At 42.8% G+C, this 18,433-nt stretch overlaps 1 protein-coding gene across 24 annotated transcripts in view; it reads left to right on the top strand.

Annotated features, from left to right (window-relative positions):
- The window catches only part of LOC121677115, an 80,463-nt gene that overhangs the window by 6,673 nt on the left and 55,357 nt on the right, over positions 1 to 18,433 (top strand). For 3 of the 24 annotated variants that reach the window (XR_006020764.1, XR_006020763.1, XR_006020766.1), the window contains exons 2-5: positions 1,092 to 1,537; positions 3,590 to 3,965; positions 8,929 to 9,016; positions 9,262 to 9,421. Coding sequence is in view for 13 of the 24 variants with exons in the window: in XM_042054658.1 (XP_041910592.1) it covers positions 9,262 to 9,421; positions 12,318 to 12,526 (369 nt within the window). In the remaining 11 variants the exon portion in view is untranslated. Of the gene's footprint in view, positions 1 to 1,081; positions 1,538 to 2,005; positions 2,078 to 3,589; positions 3,966 to 8,928; positions 9,017 to 9,261; positions 9,422 to 11,783; positions 16,903 to 18,433 lie in introns of those variants that run through there. The other 21 variants (XM_042054666.1, XM_042054660.1, XM_042054665.1 and 18 more) reach the window with 15 other exon arrangements.

Genomic DNA, 18,433 nt, shown 5'->3' with positions numbered 1-18,433 from the left:
GAGCATGCTACCACTGCCTGGCCTTTATGGGTAACTAGTGGCTGGCTTTACACTCTGATCTTCAGGCAAGCTTTATTAGATCACAAACAAAATATCACCACACAGGACTCTTATTTCACAGATAGAAATTCCACGAAACAAGGGTCCCTAGATTAACCACTCGTTTCTCAGTAAAGTTTATTGAGATCTCATAACTCCTGACTTCCATCCAAGGATTTTGTCCCCATGTTCACCATGCTAGGCAGTAACCGTTACTTATACTGACACAACCAATGCCCTTATAGCAGCAGCATGGATGCGCCTTAATAGCCAGTGTCACATGACCTAACCCTAGAACATGGCTGTCTCCACCTGGATTCTTAGGCGTGCTTCAAGTCTTTATCATTAGCCCTCCTTAGTTTCCACAGCAGGCTTTACATGAGAAAGAGAGAAACACACCCAAGTTATTTATTTCCCTATTTAGCTAAGGCAGCTTTTTTTTTTCCTTTAAAGGAGAGGCATCTTGTTCCCTTTAAATCCACTTAGACAAAAACGAGATGTTATTGACAGAAGGCCTGTGATATGCACCTCAGGTTTTATATGAGGATTTTCATTTTGTCACATCTAGTTTAAGCCACCAGCTTAATTTAATTACAATTAATGAATCACCATTTACCCCGAGGTAAAGCCAGGGTGTCTTGTTGAAGAGGTGTTCAGTGCACAGCATTCAAATTCATGACCCAGACCTCAAATTAACGGGCTGTCCATTAAGAATGGATGAGTGGCTTTGAAGACTGCATTTATCGGTTGTCGGCAGTGGTCTCGAGCAGTCCCCAGTGGTTCACTTGGAAGAGACAATCAGAAGAGGGAGGTGCTGCAGAGGGAATGGTTAGGGCTACCTAGGGCCAAATGAGCTTTCCTTAAAGCACAGCCTTGCCCTTGTGGGGGAGGATGGTAGATGGTGGGATTCAGTTTTTCTCTAAGTATGAAAGGCAGCTCTATCTCAGCAGCAGCATTTCCCGTGCAGAGGGGGAAATCAAACCACTGAGAAATTGGATCCTTTCCACAGCAGGGACACTTCCATCTTGCCTCTGACCTATAGGTTTTTACAGATGGGGAAAAGCTGAGGAATTTAAGAGAAGGACGATGGACGACACCATCACCTTTTGCTGTCATTGGTACCCTGGGAGACTGAACCTCTGGGATGATTTCCTGACTTTTCAGTAAACATGAAAGGGGACCTTCCACATTTCCAATTCATTCAGGAAGGATTTGGTTAGCACCTACTATGAGGCTAACCTTCAAAATACTGACAATGTAGTATTATGGCCAAATCAAGGGCTTGGAAGATGGTGAAGCTGGTACAGCACTTGCCCTGCAAGCACAAGGGCCCAAGTTCAATTTGCAAAGAGCACATAAAATAAACAACAACAACAACAACCAAACCAAACCAAAACCAAAACTTCAAGTGTGACGACACATCCTTTAAACCTAGCTAACAGGAGGTGAAGAAAGATGGATCTCTGAGGCTCACTGATTTGTCAATCTAGCCTACTTGGTGAGTTCCAGGCCAGTTAAAAAAAAAAAACATGTCTCCAAAGAAAGGTGGACAGCTCCTGAGGAAATATACCCAAGACTGACCTCTGAGCTCCACATCCTTGTGTAGCTGCATGTGCCGGAACACAACACCATCATCATTATCAACATCATCACCATCATTACCAGGACCACCATCACTATCAGCATCACCACCATCACCATCAGCAGCAGCAGCAGCATCACCATCACCATCATCATCATCATCATCACCACCATCATCACCATCATCACCACCATCACCATCATCATCATCATCACCATCATCATCATCATCACCACCATCATCACTATCAGCATCACCACCATCACCATCACCATCATCATCATCACCATCATCACCACCATCACCATTATCATCATCATCACCACCATCATCACTATCATCATCACCATCAGCACCATCACCATCATCATCATTATCACCATTATCACCATCATTGTCATCATCATCATCGTCATCACCACCAGCAGCATACTCTCAAGTTAATAGCATGGCAATGTAAGAGTTCTTTGATGTAAAGATAACAAAAAAAGACAATTAACATCTTCAGTCTTCAGTGTGATAGGAGCTAGTTGGACAATGAGAGTCTCAGCCTGGGTGGTCAGAATACACTTTCCAAAAGAGATTTAAACTTGTCATGGAAAAATTATGAGAACAGAATCAGCAAGATCTATGTTTTCTATGACATGACCTCATTATAGTCTCTACTTATTGAGAGTGTGTCAGATTGCAAGTTTGGGGTGTGGACATATTGCCCTATCTTCCTTATCAGACTCGCTTATTTGAATTAACCTCACAATGAAGAAGAGTGTCTCCTTAGAGTATGTGCCAGAAAAGTGCACAGAAACAATTAATCAAAAGACACAGACCCCGAGGCCTCTGTGTGAGGCCTGTCCATACAGGAGAGAACTTGTGGTCTGACTGAAGTCAGCTTGAATACAACAGATGTTTGAGCAGCAAAATACCCAGTTTTTCACAGAAAATGTATTTATTTTTCTTTGCATAACTGCTGTATGGCTAGAAATTCTCTCTTGTAGTGAAATCAAATATATCTTTGCCAACAGTTTTTTTGTTTTTTTGTTTTTTTGTTTTTTTGGTTTTTCGAGACAGGGTTTCTCTGCAGCTTTTTTAGAGCCTGTCTTGGAACTAGCTCTTGTAGACCAGGCTGGCCTCAAACTCACAGAGATCCACCTGCCTCTGCCTCCCGAGTGCTGGGATTAAAGGCGTGCGCCACCACCGCCCGGCTTTGCCAACAGTTTTTATAACAATTATTTGCTGTCAACCTTTTCCTCCAGGATAGAATTGTGGAGTTCAACATTCGTGGACTCTCACTTGCCCGTACACCTGGCCAGATTCTGTCCACAGTCATTCAAAGCCTTTTTTTCCGGGTCAGGGAGATAGCTCAATCAGTTAAATGTTTGCTGTGCATCATGAGAACCAACTTAAATCCCAGGAACCCACATTTTTGAAAGCCAGGAATGGTGGCATAAGCTTGAATTCAAGCAAGGCAGAAACAGGCATGATCCTTGTGAGTTGATGGCTACAGCCTACACTGACTGGGCATCCCTCGGTCCCAGAAAGGTCCTAGGTCCTGTTTCTAAATAAACCAAGATGTATGAACCCCAAAGAACATCCCCTGAGTTTTTCCTCAGGCCTGCGTATGCACATATACATGTACCCACCCATAGACACAAAACAAAAACAAACAGTTTTTTAAAAGGAGCCTTCAAAGCTGAATTGGCTCTGTGCCTAAGAAACGCTGGATTTTTCTCTGTAGTCTATCCCTCATCTACTAAGTATTTTCTTAGGGAAGCTTCACAACAGGAAGGTGGAGGAAATTCTGTGTAATTTGGACTTCACCAAGAGTCCCAGAGAGGTTAGCTGATTGACTCAAGGTCACATAGCAACTTAATAAAGATACAACTTCTCCAAATGAGTTTCAGAGCAGAGAAGAGCAGTTCTTATAAATTATACAAGACTGAACACGCGTCTTTTCCTTTTCTCAACTAGGCAGTGAAAATGAGAACTCAGCTCTGGGTAACATCATGACTTTGAAGAAGTGACGGTTTCGTGTGTGCATACAAGACATTCTGGTCACACTAAACCTTCTACCCATTTTCATCTTCCTGCTACTGCTCTCTCTCAAATCCTCCTACCTCCCACCAAAAAAAAACCCTTTCTCAACTTTTGTTTTAATTTTGCTTTTGCTTTGTCACCCACTGGGTTTACTCAGGACTGGTTTTTACCAGAACTGGGCAGTAAGACTCTATCGCTGAAGACACCACACATCTTGGTTGCAGAATACAGAGAAATCATAGAACTGAGCTGGAACATTCCTTCTTGCTCTAGTCCTGATGGCACTGGAAGTTCTTGCCCAGTCAACCAGGTATGTAAGGAAAACAACACTAGTCTCCCCTAGCCATAGATCTTCCATGTTAGAATACCAGGAAGAGGTGCTTATCGATATGATAGTGGATAGGAGTTACCATTGGATGCGATGCCCTCCATAGGGTAGAGCTCCTTCCCAGTACCTCAGTGGCTTACTGCTGGAGAGATCACTAGCAATAGAAAGGAATGTGAACACACTACTCCTGTTTTACTGAACAGACATGTTGTCAAGCTGCTTCTTAAATATTTGTATTTATTTATTTATTTATTTATTTATTTATTTATTTTGGTTTTTTGAGACAGGGTTTCCCTGTAGTTTCTAGAGCCTGTCCTGGAACTAGATCCACCTGCCTCTGCCTCCCGAGTGCTGGGATTAAAGGCGTGCGCCACCACCGCCCGGCTAATATTTGTATTTATTAATATATATGTCCATATACTGGTTCTGTCTCTAGTGGTCACCAAACAAACTTCTTTATACTTTGAATGGATATTATGGCAGGGACAAACATGACTGGTCAAGGGGCTGAGAGCAAGTGATGAGAGCAAGTAGTAAAGAGGATGACCAGACCACCCCTCCAAGGGTTAGTGAGCATGAGGCAGAAGCACAGACAGATTGTTAGAGCTGGGTGATAGGGAGAGACAGTAGAAGGTTGCCTTCTGACATAGCATACTATGTGCATGCATTATAAGATTGGGGTTTTAATTTTGTTTTTCTTTTATTTAATAAACCACAAATTTAGGGATTCTGGAATGAAGGTAAAGAGCTGTATTCTAAAAGTTAGCTGTGTGAAAGGTGGTTCTCTCAATTCAGAGCCCTCACTCCGTTCAGTAGCTGGAAGGACCAAGCTAGGAAAACACCCACCTTATATGTAAAGAAGCAGAATCTAGCCACCATTAAGTCAAAGAGGACCCTAGAGGGTGTGCAATCTTTCAGCATGCCCTAGTGAGGCGTGACAGAAACCAACGGGACTAGAGCCCAGCATTGTATTATCTGAGTCTGAAGAGGTTGATCACTTCTCTAGTTTAATTTCATTATCTTGAGAAGAAAGAACATGACAAGCTCTGTTAACTGTATACAAAGAACAATGCCTTGCTGTTATAACACTGATTTCAGACCCCAGAGGCATCTAAAAGCATGCTGGTCAGTCAGGTTTATAGAAGCACACTTAGCCACTGAATTCTTTTGTGTTCATATCCTCCCCACATTTTCCTCCCTCTAAGTGGGGTCAGCTATGCTTTAATTCATGATTTCTGGAGAACAGCAGCACTGGTCTGTGGTGTCTAGGTGTCTATTTCTGAGCTATCAATATCACCTAGAAATAGTGAGCGATTTTTCTAGGGCAGTAGGTATAGCCAACTTAACCTATGAAAGTCAGAGTGTCCGAGCCTCGCAAGAACTTCAGTTTAAAAACCTTCCTTGGGTCTGTATATTCCTGACCTTTTCAGATTGAATCTCCTAGTTTCTGACATAATCTAGCGGAAACTTTAATAGACACAGAGGTGCCTTAGGACAAAAAGGACAACCTCTCTGCCTGGACAACTATGATGTATATGGCTGCTTTTATAGACAAGTCTATTCCCAAGATCTAGTGCTTGTGTTCAGTAGCCTTGTCTACACACATCTTCAAAGGTCTCGTCTACCTAAGTGGTCTGGCAGCCTTGGGGTAGGTATAGTGTGCATCATTTCTCCCAGGTTAAATAGAGAATTTCTTCTTATCTATAGCCTCACCATGAAATTTTATAGTAGGACAAGATTTGGGCTGGGCATTAGTACAATTTCTTCCATTAACTTGTGTTTCTAATTGTTTCATCAATGTATTTCCTTCCCTGAAAGAGACTGAAACATCTGATTTTGATTATCAACCCACTAGATGAGTATTAAAATATATACTACTAATTAGTTGGGCTGTAACATTCACAGGGTGTGTGTGTGTGTGTGTGTGTGTGTGTGTGTGTGTGTGTTCATGGATGTGGAGACCAGAGATCAGCCTTAAGTGCATTCTCATTAACCATTCATCTTGCTTTTTGAGACACGGTCTCTCACTTGTACCTGAGGATTGTTGATTTTGTTTAACTGGCTGGTCATTGATCCCCAGGAATCTACTCATCTCCTCCTTGGCACTAAGATTACAAGCTATGCCTGGGTTTTCAGTGGGTGCTGGGAATTGAACTCAAGTCCTCATGCTGGTGTGGCAAGCACTTGACTGACTAGTTAAGCCATTGCCTAAACCCTTATCAGATACTTTTGAAGTTGTGTTTCCAAAAACCAGAGCTTTCTTTAACTTGAACCTTGGTCGTACTTGCATTAAGCTATTGCCGGTTACCACTTGGCAGGGCCAATCATATTGGCTGGCTCCATAGTGAAGTTTGAAGCTTGTCTCCAAGGCCAGGTGGAAAGAGCTCTTTTCCAGTTGACTTGCTTTTATCAGGCACAATAAGAGCCAATCAATGAGCTATCTAAGGACACATGCATGGTTGATCCAATTCAGTTGTGAAGATACTTGAAATAACATCTGTCTCATTGATTGCTTTGCTATTTATGGCAATCAGCTCTTATGATGACCAAAACCCCTTATTTGATTGGGAAATTATCAATAAAGCCACAATTATACCTTATAGATGTGGTCTGAGTAGGTCTCTGGGGATCTTGTCATTTCTTGATTCCAAAGAATAAGTCTTTCTGGCTGGAATGATAATCAGAGCATAGCAGAGGTACATGATGAGGAGTAGAGGGTGCCATAATTTAGGGAAAATTTTTTCTATATGAGCTTTAATAAAGGTCTTATTTTGACTATAGACAAAGGGATTGTACTATTTTTAATTTTGCAAGTGCTGTGAAGTCACTGTAGCCACTGCATTCTGCATTGGGGTTCACTTGTTTCTTCTAACCCAGGTGAATTGTCAGTACAATGTGGAATAGTCTATGATTTTGAAAACTGTGTGAGCCAGGTAGTGGTGGTGCACGCCTTTAATCCCAGCACTCAGGAGGCAGAGGCAGGTGGATCTCTGTGAGTTCAAGGCCAGCCTGGTCTACAAGAGCTAATTCCATGACAGACACCAAAGCTACAGAGAAACCTTGTTTCGACACCCCCCAAAAAAGAAAGAAAACTGCATGGAGTTGGCTGCACATGAGCTATGCTAACACAATATGACTGCTTACAGAATGCTTTTGCCCTGATTTTGCTTCAAAGGGTGATTCTGGACCTACCTGTTCATTCATACACAGGTATATCACACACATGTATGTGCATAAATATATTAAAAAAATTTGAGTGTGTGCTTTAGCGATTCTTGGTTATGTCTTGCTTAATTAGATATGAACAAGTATAGTCCACTGCCCATTCAAAGGGAGAAAGTGTTTTTCATAAAAAGTTTCAAAATACAATACTATTATTATTGTTGTTGTTTGCTTGCTTTCTTGCTGGCTTGTTTTTCCAGACAGGGTTTCTCTGTGTAGCTGCGGTTTTCCTGAAACTCATTCTGTATACTACACTGGCATTGAACTCAGACACCCACCTGCCTCTGCCCCCTGAGTACTAGGATTAAAGGCATGCACCACCATTATCCAGCTCAAAATACATTATTTTTTAAAAAGCGACTGAATTAATATTCCTACGAACAAAAAGTTACAAACACTAAAGTTTCATTGAAGTAGTAAATTACATAAAAATATGGGAGCAAATATCCCTCAAGATAGTTCAGAGGAAAATGAGAACATTTTTATGGACTATGGGTACACAGTAAGAAAAGTGTGAGGGCAGAAGTGTGCTGGTCAGAGCCACTCACGGCCCTGAAGATCAAACTCCTGAAAAACATTTCTCTACTTGAAAAATGAAACCAAATTATTACATCAATGATAGACATATCTTCCCAGAAAATCAAAACCGAAGGACAAACTTTTCCCACTGTGTTAGGGTGCAGACATTTTCAATCGTTTGGATTAAATGGAGTAGAGAAGCAGAAGTGAAGGAGGCCAACTCACTAAAGGACATGTCATTGATATGTCCAAATTCATAACCAAGCTTTTCCCAAGGCTAGCAGGCTCTATGTGTTTATTTCTCTTGACTTTGAACAGGGAACAACCCTCTCTATGGGAGGGAGTTAATTTCTGCTCGGTTGGAGGAGGTGCAGGATTTTCCTCATTCATGACTGTTCTAGCACTCTACTTTTTGGTGAGAGCTGGAAAAGTGGCTTATTCAGTTCTTTCCTCTTACCTTTACTAGGGATAGACTAGAGATAGCATCACCTAGACTCATTGCAACAGGCTAACAAGTACCAGGGCTACATAGGACCTGTATAATTCTGTAATTAAAATTACCTGTCAAAATGTCTACCAATCTCTAAAGAGCTCAGTGAATTAAACTTGACCCTAGATGTCAAATTCAAATACTTACTGAAATTTTAAACACCTTATGTCATTGAGGAGAGGTAACATCTTGGTGGTTATTTCTCTGGCAGAGGGATCACTGTTTTATCTACCAGCCACCAAATTTTCTGTTGTCTAGTCGATGATGTGGGATTCCCCTCTGTATGCTATGGATATGTTTTATTACCATTGGTTAATAAAGAAGCTGCTTTTGTCTATAGCAGGGCAGAATAGAGTTAGGCAGAAAAACTAAACTGAATGCAGAGAGAAAGAAAGTGGAATCAGGGAGCCACCATGTAGCTGCTGGAGGAGAAAGATGCCAGAACATTACTGGTGGGTCACAGCCGCGTGGCAATACATAGATTAATAGAAATGGGTTAAGATGTAAGAGCTAGCTAAAAATATGCCTAAGTCATTGGCCAAACAGTGTTGTAATTAATATAGTTTTGTGTGATTATTTGGGTCTGGGTGGCCAGAAAATTAATGTGCAGTCTTTGCTTTCAAGTCAAATTATATTTAAGTAGCAATTGACATGAAGTCCTTGGAGTACAGAATATCTGTATGTTCAAAAACTGTTTTATTGTGTTTTTTTAAGTAGGTATCAGAGGACTCTTGGAATCACCACGTCCTGGAAGGGATGGTCTGGACTGTAGGGTGACCTGTCCTCCTGCAGAACAAGAGAGGTGGGGTTAGCCACAGATGTATAATGCAACTGTACTTTCACTCCTTCCATTCAGTCCAAACTTTTAAACTCATCTGTCTCTATGATCCTAGGACTACAGTTTTCTTGCTCTCAGACTCACTTTCACCATCCGGACAGTTAGGAGTTGAGGCTTGCAGTTCTTTCAGATAGCGTGCCTTTAATGGATGCCCTCGTTTTCTGTTCTATCACTGTCCTCAAACACCCTGATAAAAGTGTTTATTTCAGCTCACAGTTCTTCAGGGCACAGCCCATCACTGCAGTGAAGTCGAGGCAGCAGGAACGCATCCACAACTGGAAAGCAAAGAGCTTGGATGTTTGTACTCAACTCCTATTCTCCATTTCATCAGTCCGTGGCTTCAAGACCTGGAAATGGCACTGCCAACAGGTAAAGACTTCCTTCTCCTTTATTATAATCAAGATGATCTGTTAGAGGAATGCCTAAAGTCCCATTTCCCCCAAAATTCTACATGCTACCAAATTGACAGCACTGCCTATCACAGTGAATGGCATTGCTACCAGCTCTTTTCTGTGCTCAAATTTAACAAAACTCAGAGGATAAAAGCAATCCATCTGCTGCTCCAGGGTGGTGAATGAATGGTGGCCATGCATGGTTAGCTACGGAGAAGCCAAGGTTCTAGCTAGAAAATCTACTTTCTTCCCATTCAATAAACCTTGTCTCTGTGTAAATAACTAGGAAAATTTTCTGGGTTTTTTTGTTTGTTTATTTTTGGTTTTGTTTTTTTGTTTTGTTTTGTTTTTTAAAAGACAAGGTTTCCCTTCGTAACAGCCTTAGCTGTCAAGCCTTTAACTCACAGAGTGCCTCCTACTTGTGCCTCCTGTGTTCTGAGATGAAAAGCATATGCCACCACACTTGGCTCTTTGGATGGAATTTTTAATATCTCTAGTTTCAGTACATTTTAAATAATGCCCATCCTGGCTGATTTTGAATTTCTAACATTTCTTGTTAACTGTAGAAGGCACAAATGTCTCTTGTGTCTATAGTAAGGAAGCGTAGTGTAAGCAGGGTAACCCCTGAACTAGACCACTCTGTGCGCAACAGGACAGTTCATTGGGGGATGCAAGCTGCAGAACTGTTGCGGAGAATGGAGAGCCGCAGCTGGCAGGAAAAGCCCTGTCAGTCTGATTTGAGGAGGCGGAAGTAGGAAGAGGTATGGAGACAGAAGAGCCTGGGAGCTGGCTTGGGAACTTTGATCTCTTGCAGGATGTTGGGTTAATCAGGAACTAGATGTCCTTTCGCTGAGGTCGTTGAGTATAGATAAGGGAAGTAGTGACCTTCCTGATAAACAGAAGCAAGCCTTATGAGAGTCCTGAGAAATACTGAGTATAGGTTTCTGTTCACCTGGTCAGAGCCCTGCTTGACTTGGCCCATGCTGTCATTTGGGACATTGTCAGCAGCACTGCCATCTTGGGGCCTGCTTTGGGTCTAAGACCCAGCATCTCGGCAATAGGAGTTAAGAAATTGCTCTTATGACAATTAATTAATTTAACCAGCAATGCTGCAAAAAGTGATACAAAGAACAAATCAGTCACGATTCTATTCCTTTACTGTTTACAAATGAACAAAATTAGTGTAGGATCAAAGCAGCTAACCTAATGATTTGCTGGGTGGATTTTAGCCTGAGGAGAGCAGAAGCAAGGATTCTGGAGTTTTGGTAAAATCTATGTCCTCTCTGAGTGGTGGCTGTGGTTGTGTTCCCATCATTAAAATTTGTCACACAGTACATTTATGATTTGAGCACTTTCCTGTATGAATTTTTTTATGGTAGTTAAAAGGTATATGCAAATGCAAGGTGTATGGATCTAGAGTCACTCACAGAAGGCCATACAGAACAACATGATCTGCTGAATGCTTACCATGCACCGGGTTTTACTAAGAGGCTTATGGCTACATCATCTCATTTAATGCTCATCATAGCATTGCTAGAATGCTATTATAATCTGTGCTAGTAACCCAAAGAGTCAGGTCACAAAATGCAGCCCTTTGAATAACAGTGCATGCTCCAATCTGCAGAAAGTTGTCTGCTCCACTGGACCCGGTTGTCTTGGGGCTGAGCCTGCAGATCTAATTCCCTGCTCCAATCTTTCAGCTCTCATATTCTAGATTAACCTGGTTTTGTTTACAGGTTTGTGTTCCTGCCCATTGCTTTCACTCTTCCCCCTCCCTCAGAAACTCTCCAGAATAGCCCAGGAAGACTCTTTGGTCCTCTTCTTTTATAAGTAGGTAGAGCTGAGCCTTATCCAGTGGAGCAGAACTCTTACAGTCTACCTATCTGTTCTGAGAGAAGGTGGCTGCTGCTCTTGCAAGATACAGGTCTATCAAATTCTAAACCATCATTGCTTCAGGCCACCACAACGCAGGGGCTGACTTCCTTGAAGGAGGTCCCACTTGCTGCATTCACATGAAATTTTCTGGGATAATTCCTCTTAAGGCACGCTTTCCCAAATTTGCCATAGCTCCCAGCAGAACAACCTGCCGTTAGTAATGTTTCTTTCAGGTTAGACGTTTTAGACTAGTCAAATAAACAGCAGGAGCATCATGCTCGATATAAATGAGAACAACTGCCAAGGCAGGGAAGGGCACGTTTGGTACCATCGGGCGCACCTTGAGACATGCTGCCTTCAGCTCTGTCTGCTCCAGTGACGTCATCAGAGGGGATGAGAACAATGAGGGGCCTTTGAGTGTCTAGATCATCAGTGTGTCAGGTTTCCTTCACCTTCATTCACAGACTCCGTTTTGGGATGTCAGAGGTGGTGTTGTCCTGGTCTCCTCTCTCACCCGGGAGCAAACCTAGGATTCTCAGTAGGCATTTGCCTTCCTTTGACACAGATCTGACCAGCCAGCCCCAGAACACACCCTTACTGGCTCTGAGGAATCTGCCAGCTGCTGCCTCCAACATTTTTTTTTTGCTAGAAAGTCTATACTTTTCTCCTTATTCCTTCTGGTCCAACTACCCTACTCAGATGTATAATATCTCATTTTGGAGAGAAAAAAAAATAGGTTGCATCCAAAAGAGCTGACCGCTGTGTGTTTCCTGACTCTCCGTGCTACACCTGACAAATGAGTCACCCAGGCCTTCCATGTCCCAAGTGGGGGTCTGGCGGCCAAGGCATCCTCGGTCATCCCACCTGCCTGGCGTCTAGGACCATGATGAATTGTCTCCAAGCCCAGCCTCAGATTGTTTTTTAACATTTAATTTAGTTTCTTCCTGTGCTTGGATGAACATGGCCACGTTATGGATTTCTGTTCTAATGTACACCAGCAGGCTGGAAGAACAAGCCTCAGCAAGCTGTGGAAATTAGAGAGACTGAATCAATAGGCAAGGTCACGACCCCTGGCTCGGATTCCATACGGTGTCCTGAAATTTTCTCCCCTGAACACCCTCCTGCCGCTTCTAATGTGAGCCCACGTGTGATCCCAGAGCAAGTCATGTCAACAAGCCTGTGCCCAGCTCTCACGTCTCCAAGATGACACTGCCTCATCATAGATACTAAAAAAAAAATTTGTGTAAATAACAGAATGCCTGAGCATCTCAGCCTTTTGCTTCATGTGCAGTTTGTTAACTCCGTTTGCCAAAAGACCCTTTTGGGGGAGGATAGATGGATGAGGACAAAGAGACAGACGACCTGCCAATCCTAGGGCGCACCTCTAGGAAATGATTCCGGTCATCCACAAGCTTCAAACAAAGAGAATCTCCTGGGCTTGTGCCCTGAAATTTTCATGAGGCAGTGAATGGTCAAAAGCAACCTGATTGAAACTGTGAGAAACATATCTCTGAGCTCAGCGAGACAGGCTAGGAAGGCAATGTTTTGAACATGTATTTTAAAAGTTAGCAGGTCCGTTTAAGCCTTCTCAGCATACAGGACCCACATTCCCAAACACAGAGCAAGATTCTCAACAGACCAGTTTCCCACGGAGATTTAGAATCTAGCGCTGATCAGAGTTATAATTTACCCGAGTAGGAATAACTAATGCATCAAAACTTCAAGCCTATGAAAGCAAGCTCACGACTGGTGATTTATTATATTTACTAATCACGAGTTCCAAAATGAGCTGACATCAAAATGATCAATTTCGAGGGGGGGTGGCGGAAATCACAAAGATCTGTCTTTTAGGGAGAAGGTCTAGCATGTGCAAAAAATAACTTCATAATAATAAGGTAGGGGCCTAAGAGGGCTGGGACAGGAAGAAAGAAATGAAGCGCTGGAATGTGGGTGCTGCCTTCTGTTTATCAGTTGAGGCCACAGAGTCTGGAGAAGTCAGATTTGTTTTATTTGGAGAGTAAATCCCTTATGAGATAAAGCTTATGCCTATCTCAACTCCTTAGTCCTTACAAGGTTGGGAGGACTTTCCCCACCGCAGGGGTGGTGCTCAGAACTCCTGTTTCCTTCTTGACAAACCCTCAGCCAGCCTCCAACCTTCCTATCGTTTCACGAATTTCCAGTGCACTGTGATGAAGTTAACCTTCCAGGCAGAAGATGAGCTTGTTGAAGATGTTGCTTCATGTTAGTGAATGTAAGTCTTTCAGATGAGGTCTGAAAGAATTCTGGAAAATTTGGATGTTTGCTCAACTTGGGAGATTTTTGCACAGAAGAGAAAATCTTTTGTTTTTCCACAACTTTATTTTGGCGTGAAAATGCACGAACAATTCTTCCTTGTTTTTCTGGGGTATCTTGAGAAGTCCATCTGCTCTCATCCTATGGCACTCACCTTGGTGAAAGGCCTCAGTATACACAGCAATCTGGTGAGGGAATGATGCCAAAAAAGCGAAGCAATGACTTTCCCCTTATCAGAGTAGACACAGGACTTGCAGTGTAGACATAAACTCCATGTCTGGTCACAATGACACGTTGCAATGGATATTTGGGTGCACTTAGCAATTTAGCACCATAAAATAAAGAGCAAGATTCTAACCTCGGGAGTGTTTCCTCTGAGCTGAATAAAATCATTATCTCAGTTTCTTAGGTGACTCAACTAAGATCCTGTGGTCTACAGTTAACTAAAACACTGGACTCCTGTCTCTGACCCAAGGCTACATCACACGCTAAGGCTCTACTCCATATAGGATTCCACCCACAAATGCAGACCTGGTTCCAATGCCAACATGTTTTGCAACGAATAGTTCTGCCCCAGTTCAAGGCTTGATCTGCTCCTCCTGTAAGACTATGCCCCTTCACTGTATAGAAGAATGTTTGTCTCTTCTGGTGATTTAAAGATACCTAAAAGTTACTCTTTGAAATTAGTGGCTCAGAATAGTAGTAGGATGAATTTGTATGTGATTCTTGGGTTTGGGCAAAGTGTGAGTAGGCAACTCATCTCTGCTGCACATGGCTTTAACTGGGCCTTAACTCCTTCCTATGGGGGCCTCTCTTTGTGTTCGTCAACTGGCTATTTGGGTTTCCTTGCAACATGGTAGCACCTGATCTAGATGAACATGTCCTCCAAAGACATGAGTCTTGGAAGGCAGATAGCATGTCCATACCTTACTCTGTTTATATGATGCAACCACAGCCAGATTCAAGAGGAGAGAACGTACAACTCCTTTACATGGGAGAACTTCGGTGTCAAATTGCAGGAGGACCAAATGGAATACAACCTGCTACATAACCTGCCTTCTGACCTTAGCTCATGACTTTCCTCTAAGGTTCTACATCTTATCTCATCTAAGCATCCGTTTGAAGCATAAGTCATCACATCCATCAGGTCCTGATGGGAAAGATACTTCTTTCTAGCTCCTAGAATTTGGCCTTGCTCCTACAGAGCCTTTCAGCTTTACATGAATACATGGATACCTTACCTCAGCTTCCGTGGCATTAGTAGGGTGGCTTCAAGGCCAGGAACTGAAGCCCTCTCAAGTTTAAATTACTCTCACGTCTGATGAGATCTTGTCTAGAAGACTCAAACTGTCCTGCATCTTGTCTAGAAGACTCAGTTTCACTCTAAGTGAATGTTTCTTTGTGGCCTCTGTGCGATGAGAGCACAGTGGTTGCTTCCACTGGAGCAAGCCCCCGAAACTGTACTATGGATGGAAGCTACAGCTCCTTGTGGGTTGACTCAGGACCTATGTAGTATTCACACTGCTCCATACTCTACTGTTGGGAGCTGTGCACTGTCCAGATTCAGGTGAATGAGAGAGCCCTAGCTCTACCCCCAGTGTCCACTACAATAAGAACAGGGCAGATGAGAAGAATCACTGGGAACCATCAGGAAGATGTTGTCTGTTGGGTTGGGCTTCCTTTGGAGACCGGCGAACCTTGGTTGAGGTTGGAGACCAGAGAACCTTGGTTGAGGTATTTACAGTGAGTCCGATAGACCAATCAGTAGCATCATGGAGGAGGTACTTAGAGTTCACGAGGCAATAGGAAAATCAGTTGAACCCAGGAGTTTGGAAGACATGAGGGAGCCGGATTGTCTCACTTTGTGGTGTAAAAAAGAGAGCAGATGCTAATATTGAAGGCCGGGGGTGGCCTCTGTTCATGCACTGTAATTTTTGCCAGGTAACATGAGTCAAAGCCCATGACCCTAGCCAGAAGTCAGACCATATACCAACCTGACGAGGGAGGAGTAGGGGCAAATATAAGAATTTATACCAGTTTAAAACCAGAGGATGGGAAGAAAAGGCCCCGAATATAGACATATTCAAAGACTGAGGAGCCTTTGCACCCACAGAAAGTAAATGTGATGGTCTGTGGGGAGGAGCTTTGCAAACTGTAGAGCAGTTCCCAGTACTGTTGACCCTTAAGCTGAACCTTGCTGAACAAAGTAGAGTCCATCTTGCCCCACCCCACACACCCATTGCTTACATTTGGTGTGATCACCTGTCCATAAAGTCTTTGTCTGTGTGCATTTCTTGCAAGACTCCTTCTTAGAGTTCTTTCTCTGTGCATCCATTTGGTTAGAGTATTGGGTCGTCACCAACGGCATTAGCTATTAGCAGACATGGCCTCACTACATGCTGCTCTGGGCCTCCTGGTTGTCCTCTTCTCATGGGTTTTCCATACCAGGCGCCTTTGCTGCTGCCCTTCACTGGGCTAGCTTCCAACAGTACCTTGCTCTGGGGCAGCATTGCTGGCAAATGCATAATTCAGGGGTTTGTACTTTGCATCTATTAAGCGTGGCACCAGACATAGAAATGACACAATGCCCGGGCTTTTGCTTAGATCGTGTTTTTCCTGAGTGAAGCTGAGCATTCAAACCAATTTATAGTTCCTTTGCATAGGAGATAAGTATCATAATAGTCTTTTAATAGACGACTCCACGGAAGCACATTCATTACAAGGTCAATGTCACTGCGAATTATTACAAGAGCTATACTTCAAGGGGCCTCACTCTCCACTGCTAACACTGACTACTAGATTATGCATGGAGCATAGTAGGTACTGAAGAAGATCCAATGAGCTTTATTATATTATCAATAAGCAATTAAATGAAATGCAACTTGAAAGCATTTTTTTTAAATCTTAAAAAAATTTCAAGACTGACTTAAGACAGAATCATTCAATTGGTTCGAGAGTTTATGAATTATATAGCAGGTAGGTGGGGGTTAACTGATATGCTTTATTTGTTCCTATACTGGTTGTAAAAAAAGAACCAGAAGCACAGTGGGTGCATTTTAATTCCCTTTGCATATATCGCAGCTGAATGTTTTATCGAGTTATTCATATTATCCATGTATACATTAAGCTCAGGGGAGTCTGTTGGTATGCATATCATTAGATCTATCCAAAATAATAAGAGTTAACAGAGTAGAGGTGTGCCATTGGGATTTAGAGCCTCGGTCCATTGTCTGGCTCAGTTTTCTTTCTATTGCACTGTAATATTAGCTAATAAAACAGCAATACTGGTTACTGTTGTTGTGATTTATTGAACAGGCATTGTGTCTCAGGCCTTGCGCTAAGTACTCTGCTCCATTGCCTCACTTAATCTTCATACTACTCTTGAAGAAGGCCCGTGGCCAGCGTTATTTCTACAGGTGAAAAAATCCAGATTCAGGGAGTTGAGCTGTTTGCAGCGAAGTTCTAAAGAAGAGTAAGAAAAGATGGATTTGGGAACCCCGAGAAGGTATTTAGCCACAGTGCTGGGTCTAAGCTTGAAGAAAACAGAAGAAAATGGCAAAGATGACATGAGAAGGAAGTATATAAAGCCTACTTTTAGTTAAAAATAGTATTTACAAATTTTAACAAAGTGTTTCAGCTATCAAACGTATTAGAGCCTGTAAGATGGCCCAGCCAGTTAGGGCCCTTGACGCCGAGGCTCATAACCCTGAGTTTGACTCTTGGGGCCCACATGGTAAGATGAGAGAACTGAAGACCCAGGCAGTTTTCCTCTGACCTTCACAAATGCACTGTGGCAGGCAACCCCATCCCAGAAACCACACATACAAAGTGTAAACAATAATAAGCAGTAGTTTGAAGCTATAGAGATGGCGTTGTGGTTAAGCGTGCACACTACTTTTAGAAAAGACCTGGCTTCAGTTTCCAAGCAACCCACATCAGGTGACTCACAGTAGCCTGCAACTCCAGCTCCAGGGGATTTGATGCCCTCTTCTTGCCTTCCAGTGAACTTGCACTCTCTTCTCTCTCTCTTACACACACGCATAACACACATACACACACAATTAAAAATAAAATAATAAAATAAATATTCCTTTAAAGAGCTTAGGGGCAGTTAAGGACTTCTGGAGCCAGTTTTCTCCAAGAGTGTGGCTCCTGCTAGTTGACTATGCTCCGGTGGATGACTCCATACCCAGAAGTGAATGGGAAGCATAAATTGAACTCTACAGGTCATTTGTCAGTTTGGTTGCTCACCTTCCTGGACCTGGAGGGAGTTGGGAGGACCTTGGACTCAACATAGTGTAGAGAACCCTGATGGCTCTTTGGCCTGGAGAGGGAGGGAGTGGGGGTATGGGTGGAGGGGAGGGGAGGGAAGGGGGAGGAGGAAGGGAGGAGATGGCAATTTTTAATAAAAAATAAACTGGAAACAAAAAAAAGAAAAATAGAAGACATGAAACTGAAGTAGCAGGGAGTAGAGGGGTATATCTGGAGAAGTTGGGGAAGAAGTAGGGGTTGATTATAATCAAAAATACTTTTTTAAAATATTTATTTATTTATTATGTATACAGTGTTCTGTCTGTGTGTATGCCTGCAGGCCAGAAGAGGGCACCAGACCCCATTACAGATGGTTGTGAGCCACCATATGGTTGCTGGGAATTGAACTCAGGACCTTTGGAAGAGCAGGCAATGCTCTTAACCTCTGAGCCATCTCTCCAGCCCCTCAAAAATACTTTGTAAGAAAGTCTCAACGAGCTGGTGAAATGATAAAAGTCTACAGCTCTGCTAAGAGTGTGAGTAAATGGTTTCTCACATCTCAGCAATGGTG

Source organism: Arvicola amphibius, chromosome 3, assembly GCF_903992535.2.
Source record: "Arvicola amphibius chromosome 3, mArvAmp1.2, whole genome shotgun sequence".
Lineage (NCBI taxonomy): Eukaryota > Metazoa > Chordata > Mammalia > Rodentia > Cricetidae > Arvicola > Arvicola amphibius.
The sequence above is the reverse complement of the archived record's forward strand: the minus strand, read 5'-3'. Positions and strand labels throughout refer to the sequence as shown.